The following is a 10282-nucleotide window of genomic DNA, read 5'->3' as shown; positions in this document are numbered from 1 at the left end:
AGGATGGGAACTATCTCCCTTTTCTATTTGCAGCCTCAGCACTTAGAAGTGTTTAACACATAAAAAATGCTTAATGAAGGCTTTCCTGTCATTCCTTCATGCTTTATGCTTTTTTGTGGTCCCCACAGCACTCAACACATTGCCTGGTGCATAATCAGCACACATTTAATGTGCTTTCATTTCTAATGAGGAGGCTCATTCAGAAAGTGCACTTCATATCTCCAGCCTAGCAAGTGAAATACTAACCACCCATTATTCCCAATCTACACTCCCTAACCCACTTCTGGGAATCAAAATTTGTCTAATACTTTACCTCAGATGCTTTTAGGTTGATGTACTTAAGGTAACAGTCATGAAGATCCAGGTAACGGCCATATCCTTCTTCATCGGTGAACTCCACCAAGTCTGAGGGAATCACAGAGAATAGTTGCCCCAAATAAATTCAAAAACATTCTCTTACATAAAACCTCCCTTGTCAGCCTAGTCATTTAGTCTGTTTGCTTCTTCACTCAACACTGAAGCCCATTCACAAAGCTGTCCCCTGTTGCTTCTGAAGCAAGCTAACCACAACATGCCAAAAAAGCTTATCAAGCCACCTAAGCTAAGTGAGCTCCAGGCAGCAACTTCCAACTCCACAGAGTTCTAACTTGATTCAAGTGATTACACAAACTGAAACCAAATCACTTCCTAAGTGATGTTCAACACGCAATAAATCAAGTCAAGATTTCATCTCAGGAGATAGTCTGAGGGAATTGACACACATTTTCACTGGGAGACTCTTGTTTAAGAGTTGAGGGAGGCAGCTGCAATCACACACAAACTGGTTGAGCATTTACTGTATTTTTCCTAATATGGAATGTGATACCCCACTTACTTTGTGCTTCTTCACTAGGATTTTCTCTGGCTTTCAGGAGCTCCTCAAATTCCACTGACATTGGCACACAAATCTGAGAAGAGAAAGCACAAAATCCAGATGGATTCTCCATTTCCTCTGAACAAGAGTAACATTGTCTCATAAGTAGGGCCAAGTCCGGAATTGGGCATTATATGTAGCATAGCTTCCAATATTGTCCTAGACCTTAATACAGTATAACAAGGGGCCTGAGGGATAACTGAGCCTTTCTTTTTATTCCTATCCTAACTAGCCCTCACTTTCTGCCTTGCCCCTATGCTCTCCAAACCCTTAGGACAAGGATTCAATCAAAGGACCCCTGAGCATGGCCTGAAGCTATAGGCTGAAGACTATTAAAAGCCTCAAACTGTTGAATCTTCCCACATACATATTTTCTCCCCTCATTAGAAATGTGAGCTCTTTTTCTTTTAAAACCTTTGCTTTCTATCTTGGAATGGATATAAAGTATCTGTTCCAAAATAAGAGTGGTAAGGGGTAGGCAATTGGGATCAAATGACATGTCATGGGTGATACAGCTAGTAAGTATCTAAGGCCAAATTTGAATCCAGGTCCTCCCATGTCTAGGCATGGCACTCTATCCACTGTATTACCTAGCTGCCTCTTTTTGAAAGCTTTTCATTGATTTTCCTTGCTTGCTTTTCTTTTGGTATTCTCAAAACTTAGTGTTTGGCACCAAGTTAAATGTTTATCAATTATTTTTCTGTTCTTCTGATTATGACCAAAACCAAGAAAACTCAGAATACTAAGTACAAATTTACTTGACAGATGCACTTCCTTAGCTATAGTGTCTTCACTATGCTTTTCACCTTTGCTATCTCCTTGGTTTCCTATTTCCACTGGCACCACCTTGGACCAAGCCCATATAACCTTATACCTAGATGACTTTAACTGCCTTATTGGTCCCTGCCTCCAATTCAGCCTGTATACCCCTGGCAGATTATCTTTTTCTTCTTTGTTTCTTTCATTTAACAAGCTTCCTAAAAAGCCTCTGCTGATTCTCCACTTCCAACAAGATAAACCTAAATCCTAAAGTCTGAAAATCAAGGTATTATAGCCTAATCTCAAATTACCTTTCCTCATCTCCTGCTAAAATCCAGCATGACCTTCCATTCAAGGCTGCTTTACTCCTTGTTCCTCAAGCACATCTTGTTTATTCTTCCTTCTGTACCTTTTCTCATGGCACTCCCTGACCCTGGAATTCTCTTCCCACTTCTCTACCTAACCATTTTTGAAGATCAAGTTCAAATCCCCACTCTCAAAGAAAGCTTATCCCTTCTTCACCCCTTCCCCCCACTTTCTTTCCTTTAAATTAATTTAGCACTTATTGCCTATGTCACTCAGAATCATGGAAGGTCAGGGCTGGAGGGATCTTAGTGGTCATTCAATCCAACCATTTCTTTTTGCAAATTCAGAGACACAAAATAATAACTTGCTCAAAGTCATACAGCTTATTAGTACCAGAATTTAACTAAAACCCAGTTCTCCTGGGTATAGGGGAAAGTCCTGAGCCTAAGTCAACACTTTCCACTACACCATGGCTATATATTATCTGGTCCTTAAATATGTCTCTCTGATGGGATAGTCAGACATTCAAGGCAAAAACCAAGCCTTAGACTTCTTTCATTTCTTCCAGACAACATGCACTCAACAAATAGTGTAATCAATTACATAGCTACATATCATACTAGTCATATAATTGACATTCATGCAATATTTTAAAGCTTGTAAAATACATATGACAACCACGGGAGGTTGAATATCTGTGGTCAAACAGCTAGTATCAGAGGCAGGATTTGAACCTAGGTCTTCTTCTCACTCTAAGTCTAGTACTCTATCTACTGTGCCACCATGCCAAAATGTCTATTTATCATAAAAGAATAAATAATCTCTAGAGTCATGCATAACATGCTTTTATAGGAAAGGGTATTAAAGAAAACTAGGAAAGATGGAGATAACAGTTGCCAAAGTCTATTTTACAATGATAAAAATACTGCCACTTGCTCATGTATTAAAGGTCATTAAAGCAACTCTTAAGGTACAGACAAGTAAAAATAAACCAAAGAGCAGTAATGTCTCTCCTCCCTACTGCTTCCTCCTGTAGTAATCCTTGGCTCACTCAAAAAGTTCATCAACAACCCTTAGAGCTTACCTCATTTGGGTGCTTCCGGTGGAATTCTTTTATCTGTTTCAGTCTATTATAGAATTCTGCAAATTCATTTGGTCCTGAAATAGCACTGAGCTCCTCCTTTCTTAATCTGAAATTCCAAGAAGGATCAAAAAACAAATAAGATCAGAGTCAACAGAATGACAGGCACTGGAAAAATTCCCAGAAGAACCCACACATGACCCAGTGCTACCCAGAACTGCCACTTACCCATCCTTGTCATCATACAAATCTCTCAGGTTTCCACTGACTTCCATATACCTCTAAAAGGCAAAAAAAAAAAACAAACCCCTCATCAACATAAAGCAATTCCTTGTCACCACACAGGACAGAGGGAGTACAGGCCAGAAGTAGCATCAATGGTGCTGGTAATAGTAAAAAAATTTTTCTTTTCAGTTCTGAATTCTCTCTCTCTCCTTTCTCCACCACTGAGCAGGCAAAAAATACAATACCATTATATATATGAAGTTATGTAAAACATTTCTACATTGCTGGTTTACAGTCATTACTACAACTTACATTACTACAATAATTCAAAGGCTATAAAGTGCTTTACCCAATCGTGTGAAAATAGGATTATAGGTGTTTTAGAAAACAGAACACCAAAGATTATGTGAAAAACTAATAATCATTGGCATTTATATAGTTTTAAGGTCTACAAAACTCTTCACAAGCATCATCTCATTTTTACCTCACACACAATAACTTTGGGAGGTAGGTGCTAATATTATCCCTATTTTATAGATGAGTAAACTGAGACTGAAAGTGGTAAAGTGACTTGTCCAAAGCTACTCAAGATGTATCTAAGGCTTATCTAAAGTAACCTAAGTCTTCCTGACTCAAAGCAAGAGTTAGGATTCAAATTCAGCATTCCTATTTCCCTGTCTATAAGCTGTGGAAAAGACATTATTACATGAGGGACTTAGGTAGTCCAAAAGGGCATAGAGGACCAGAGAGAAGTCAAGATCAGGTAGGGGACTAGATTCAAGCTCTCCTGTCCATTCCTTCTGAGATTCTAATCTCTTCCTTCCCTGGTAGCTGCCTCCAAAATTAAATACTGGGTCTTTGCAAAGAGGAGGTAGTTAAGGGTTAGAGTTGAAACGAACTAATGTGAACTCCTAGAGGGCAATAGGGACTACCTAATCTTTTCCCCTGGTTTGTGTTCCTAGTGCTTAGCACTGCACCTGGCCCATAGGAAAAACACTTGCTGACTGATGGACAGAGCACCATGGCCTGAGCACTACAGCCCAATGCCTCTGCTTCTCTGCCTCTGGCAAAATCAAATAAGCATTAATTAAGCTTACTATGTCAGTCAGTCAATAAAAATTTATTAAAGTTTCCACCCCCCAAAACTGCAGCAAACCTTGGACAAAAGACTAAGAATCTTAAGAAAGAAAAAAACAAGGGAGCAACTAAGTGGCTCAATAGTTTGAGAACCCGGCCTACAGATGGGAGGTCCTGAGTTCAATCTAGCCTTGGATACTTCCTAACTATATGATACTGGACAAGTTAGTGAACTCCCATTACCTAGCCCTTACCACTCTTCTGCCTCGGAACCGTTACATTATTGATACAGTACTGATTCTAAGGCGAGTGGGAAATATTTTTAAAAAAGAAAAAACCAAACCAATCGCTGCTCTAAGACGCTCACAGTCTCATAGGGAAGACCAAATGCTAACAGCTAAGTATGAACAGGGTACAAGGATAATTGGGGATACAAACGGAATGACGGTGCCTGCCCTCAAGAGCCTTACACTCTTAACAGCTTTTGGACCCGCCCCATCCCAGCACTCACGTCCTGCATAGCCCGCGTGCGATGGTCCGAATTGATCTGGTCCCGGAGCTGAAGGGGACAGACACAGACTCGGTCAGCTTCAACCTCCCAGGGACCCTCCACATTTCCCTTCCTCCCGGCCACAGACCTACTCTACCCCCAGATTAGTGTGGGCACAGTCCCGCCCGCGAAGCCTCCTCACGCCCACCTCCGCTGGATGTACATCCCCGAAGTGAACGTGGGGGTCCCGGAAGATAGCCGAGAGGAGGGAATCCTGGGGTCTGGCAGGGGCCCCAAGGAGGAGGAGGGGCAGGATCCCGGATGTGGCCGCTTTTTTTTTTCTCTTTCTCCCCTCCCTCGCGCAGTCGTCCTCTTTCCGGCCGCTTACCGTGGACTTCTTAATGAGCATTTCCTTGGCCATAACGTCCATGAGCCGCTCCTTTTCTTCATGGTAGCGCCGTTGCTGTTCCAAAATCGTCTCCATTTTCCCCCAGCCGCCTCCACGGCCGGAAGTTGCCGAGGACGCCGGTGTCTCTCGGCGCGCTCGGCCGCCCGCGTCTCGCACTCTGTGACACTGAGGTTCCGCCCTCGCCGGAAGTTCTGGCTCGCGAGCGGGGACAGTCAGGGAATAATAAAGGTGGGAGCACCAAGAGGAGACGGAGGCTCGGGCCGAGGCTGCAGCGTCCCCTGCCGGCCATGTGCAGATTCGGCTTCTTGCAGCGCACGTTCCCAGAGAGAGCGAGAGCGGTTGGAGAGGTCTGAATTTCGGCTGAGATACCTGTGTTCCTGGGGCATCCTTGAAAGAGGGGTTTTGGGGATAGGGGCCTGGCGGGGCAGGAGGTGAAATAGTACCGGCTCTCATTCATATCCTGACCTCTTCAGTGGCCCCATGAGCGAAGGCAGTGACTGTACCCATTTCACAGATCAAGAAACAGCGTTTTTTATACGATTTCAAACTGCTAGAGACCATCTTGTCCGCTGCCCTTATTTTACAGCGTCGCCATCATCACCGCCATTCCTAAAGCAGCTTTAAAGTTTGCACACTGCTTTACACATCCAGGAGAATAATAATTTCCATATTCTTTTAAGATTTACAAAACCCCCTTTTCACAGCCTTGTAATGTTTTCACTCCTATTTTACAGACACTTACTGCCTGTGTGACCCAGGGCAAGTCGCTTAAACCCATTTGCCCACCCTTTATTGCTCTTCTCTCTTGGAAGGGGCGCTTAGTGTGAGTCTAAGAGAGAAGGTAAGGGTTTAAAAAACAACACAAAACTTCCCAGTGCTTTGATTATTTCCCATTTATCCTGCATTAGAACTTTTTTGTACATAGCTGTTTGCCTATTGTCTGAGCTCCTTGAGAAGAAGCATTGTTTTTTGCTTTTCTTGATAGCTCCAGTGCATAGCACATAGTAGACCTTTATTAAATATTTGTCAGTTGATCTCCTAAAGTATATATCTACTTATATAGGCTATGTGAACCAGGGCAAGTCACAACTTCTGTTTGCCTTAATCCACTGGATAAGGAAATGGCACACTACTCCAGTATTTTTGTCAAGAAAATCTCTTGGACAGCGTTGGCATGGTATAGTATACAAAATCACAAAGAGCTGAACAGAATTGAACAACAACAACAATAGTTATCTATAGAGGAGGAAATGGAGACTCAGAGAATAATAATTGACAGTTTTTTTTAAACTTCCAAAACTTTTCTCACATCCTTTGGATGTTATCACTCTCATTTTACAAATAAAGAAACTGAGACTCTGAGATGAAGTGACTTACCTCTTACTACACAGCTAGAAGTCAGGTCTCCTGATTCCAATCCAACCTATTTTCCATTCATGTTCCCAATCTGTGTGTTGTTGAGTCATACCCAACTCTTTGTGACCCCATTTGGGGTTTCCTTGGCAAGGATAGTGGATTGGCTTGCCATTTCCTTCTCCAGATCATTTTACAGATGAGGAAACTGAGGCACACTGGGTTAAGCCCAGGGCACACAGCTAGTAAGTGTCTGAAACTGAATTTTAATTCAGGTCTTCCTGACTTCAGGCCAATGCTCTATCCTTTTTGCCCCTATGTATTTGTTGTACTCACAGTGTTATTAGGAATCAGATGAGACTGAATTTAAATCCTTTGACTTCTTAATTTAGGGCAGTGGTCCCCAAACTTTTTTGGCCTATCGCCCCCTTTCCAGAAAAAATATTACTTAATGCCCCTAGAAATTAATTTTTAAAAATTTTAATACCAATTAATAGGAAAGATAAATGCCCCTGTGGCCATCACTGCTTCCCTTGATTGATGCAGCACCCACCAGGGGGCAGTGGCATCCAATTTGGGAATCACTGATTTAGAGTCTTGCTTTCTCTCTATCATTGGGCTTCCCAAATCACAAAGAGTACATTCTCTCCCTACTCTATAACACACTGATAAGCCTAATGCCCAGTGGCCCAGCCTGTGCCTAGGAGTGGGGAGGACCCTAAATAACTTCACCCCCCAGGAGGAGAGCAGGAGGGGAAGAGTCTTACATTATGGTTAGGAGAAGGTGACTCTAAAATAATAAGAATCATATATGCAAGGATATAACAAATGAGCAACATTTTCTAAAATTATTTTTACATTTTTAAGTAAGTTTTGGGTTGCCATGGCCAAAGGATTTATTATCAGATGGCCAGCCTACTAGTAATGAAACTCTATTCTTAGGTAGGCTGTTCCTGGAAGAAAAGTCAGCCCCATCTTTTTTTCCAACATGGTAGATAGAACTTGTCAGAATTTACACCTCATTCATATAACCTTTGAGAACTTGAGGTCACCTCCAGGCCAAGATGAGACATCAAAATAGAACTTTTTTTTCCTTGATGGCGTTTGTCATTTCTGGATATAGCCCTAGATACACTCCCTTTGAAATTTCTCTTTTAACATGGAAACAGTTAAGTACAACTAATTGACATGGTATCCTCCATGTTTATAACAACTGTTTACAACAGTGGTGTCAAACTGAAACAGAAACTGATTCCGGTGAGCCACATATTGACTTAGAAAACCACAAATTTACATTATCTGTATTATATTGCATTTTTATTTATTTTATTCAACATTTCCCAAATTATATTTTAATCTGGTTCTGGCCCCACTCTAGAGTTTTGAGTTTGATTGGGCTGTTATGTAACATACTAGAAAGGAGGTTTGTTTCATTGTCTGTTCTCTGGAATCAGGACAGGCATCGATAATTTATTAGGGCTAGACTTCCTTTTTAGTGTTATTTTCTTTTCCATTAATATGGTGATCATTGCATTTTTCTTCCTGATTCTGCTAACTTCATTTGGCATCATATCATAAAAAATGATCCACATTTCTCTGACTTTCTCCCTTACTCCTTCAACTATGGAAAGATTTGCCTTTGGTTACATGGATTATAAACAATAACTCCTACTTCCTGCCAACCCAACTCTAGAAGCTTGTTTGGGTTATGTTGAAAAGTCTATAGGTTGGTTGAGAAGATGGAAGAACTGATAATGGAGAGATTTCATCAGAACTGAGGGTACTTACAAAAAAAGGTATAATCTAATGATCTCCTATTTTTTCTTCCTGGCAGCTTTCCAGTGAGTAAGAACTGCTATGGACCTCTGTAGAAAGAAGGGGTAGCCTTATGTTCTCAGGCTACCTAACATGTGTCCCTAAATATATGGCTTCTGTTTTTGTTGTGTTTCTTCTTTCCTAATCTTAGATGAATAAGTATATGAAGATAGAATAGACCTGCTTGCTACCAGGTTAGTTAGAAAAGGTATAAGTTGTCTCCTCGACAAATCAAATTGTTAAGAGAACTTTGGAACCAGGAGCAAGCAATAAATCCATTGAGGAACCAGCCTTCAGGAGTGATATGTTTGACTGAGCCCAGGAACAGATAGACTGGTCTGTTGAGATGTCATGGTCTACAAGGATCTAAGCCAATGGAGCCAAGGAGCAATTTGTTCACCTGTGATGCCACTCTCTGCAGTGAATTTGGTGGGGATTCTTTCATGGACTCTCCTGTCTAGAAGGATGCATTCCCTACATGTGGGTCTCAGTAGCTTTAAGACTGAGCCCAATGTAACCATGGGAAAATATTCTAAAGAAATTAAAAAAAAAAAAAAAAAAGACTGAGCCCGTTCTTTCCAAGAGCTGAATTTGTGCAGATGGGAGAGTGTGCCCCTGGTTGAAGAGAGCCTACAGTTGTGTAGATGGGTTCTTGAGCTTCTTTTCAGACTTTAACACTTGGTTTTCTCAGTTACCTGCCTCTTTTTTTCTATAATTTCATCCAATGAGCAATTGGAAGTCAATCATGACAACTTGCTTTTATATAGCACCTATTATGTTCCAGGTACCATGTTAAGTGTTTTATACATTTTTTCCCCTTTTATCCTCACAACAACCATGGGAGACAGGTGCTATTATTATCCCCATTTTATAGTTGAGGGAACTGAGGCAAAGAAGTTAAATAACTTATCTAAGGTCACACAGTCAGTAAGTATATGAAGCCAGATCGACTGGATTCCCAGCTCAACTCTCTATCCACTGGGCCACCTAGCTGCCCCTAAATAGGATCCTGGGAAAGAGAGGGAGTGAGGGAGAGACCATGGAACTGAGCTTTAAAAAAAAAAAAAGTTAATTTTTGTTTATATGCAATTGAGAAAAAGATTAAAATTAAATGCAAAATAAATAAATAAAGTAAATGGTAAAACCTGATCAACTTACACCCCACCAGCTACTATATAAACATTTATTAAGTGCCTCTGTGCTCCTGGAGTTACAAAGATAGATACTACATAAGGCCCTATTGTCTGATGGAGAGCAGTAATGAGAAAACTGAGACCTAGAGAGGGGAAGGGATTTGCCCACAATCCCACAGTAATCTGCCACAAAAGCCAAGGGGCAAACTCCAAATTCAGTGTTCTGTTCACTCCACCATAATGCTTCTAATTCAGGGAAGGGCTTATACACAAATAGCTCTGATACGGGAACAGTGAGGTAAGTGCAAAGGAGAATCCTGAGGAGTGGAAAATGTGAGAAGGGAAGAGATCGCTTTCACCTGGGGAGTCTGGGAAGGCTTTCTTGCTAGGGAGGAGTGGGGGATCAGAGACGGGGTTTACGGGAAGGGAAGGATTGGAGCAGATAGGGGTGGGCTAGAGGGGATTCCACTGGGGCGCAGGGACTTGGAGAGGACGAGATGACACCGGGGGACCCAGTCGTCTCAGAGTTCAGGAAAGGGAGTGGTATGAGATAAAGCTGGACTGTTGAATTGAAATTCGATTGAGGAGGGCCATAAATGGAATTTCTACCAAGTCTTGTCAGTGGGGAGTCATCTAGGAGTCGGGAGAGAGTAGGGGCTCCAATCCGAGTTCGGCCACCTATTTTTGAGGTCACCGTGAAAAAGTGGCCCTCCCTTTCCTG

At 41.7% G+C, this 10282-nt stretch overlaps 1 protein-coding gene across 1 annotated transcript; it reads right to left on the bottom strand.

Annotated features, from left to right (window-relative positions):
- Window positions 1–313: 313 nt before the first annotated feature.
- Window positions 314–5371, bottom strand: LOC123256311 (splicing factor 3A subunit 3-like; the record flags this gene model as incomplete). Its single annotated transcript, XM_044684954.1, has 6 exons — window positions 5060–5371; window positions 4873–4920; window positions 3288–3340; window positions 3063–3168; window positions 875–947; window positions 314–405 (listed from the first exon to the last, which is right to left on the bottom strand). Coding segments are annotated over exons 1-6 (648 nt in total), but the record flags the coding sequence as incomplete, so codon positions are not given.
- Window positions 5372–10282: the final 4911 nt, after the last annotated feature.

Source organism: Gracilinanus agilis, unplaced genomic scaffold (genome assembly GCF_016433145.1).
Source record: "Gracilinanus agilis isolate LMUSP501 unplaced genomic scaffold, AgileGrace unplaced_scaffold57769, whole genome shotgun sequence".
NCBI lineage: Eukaryota > Metazoa > Chordata > Mammalia > Didelphimorphia > Didelphidae > Gracilinanus > Gracilinanus agilis.
Note: the sequence above shows the minus strand (reverse complement) of the source record. Positions and strands in the feature narration are given on the sequence as shown.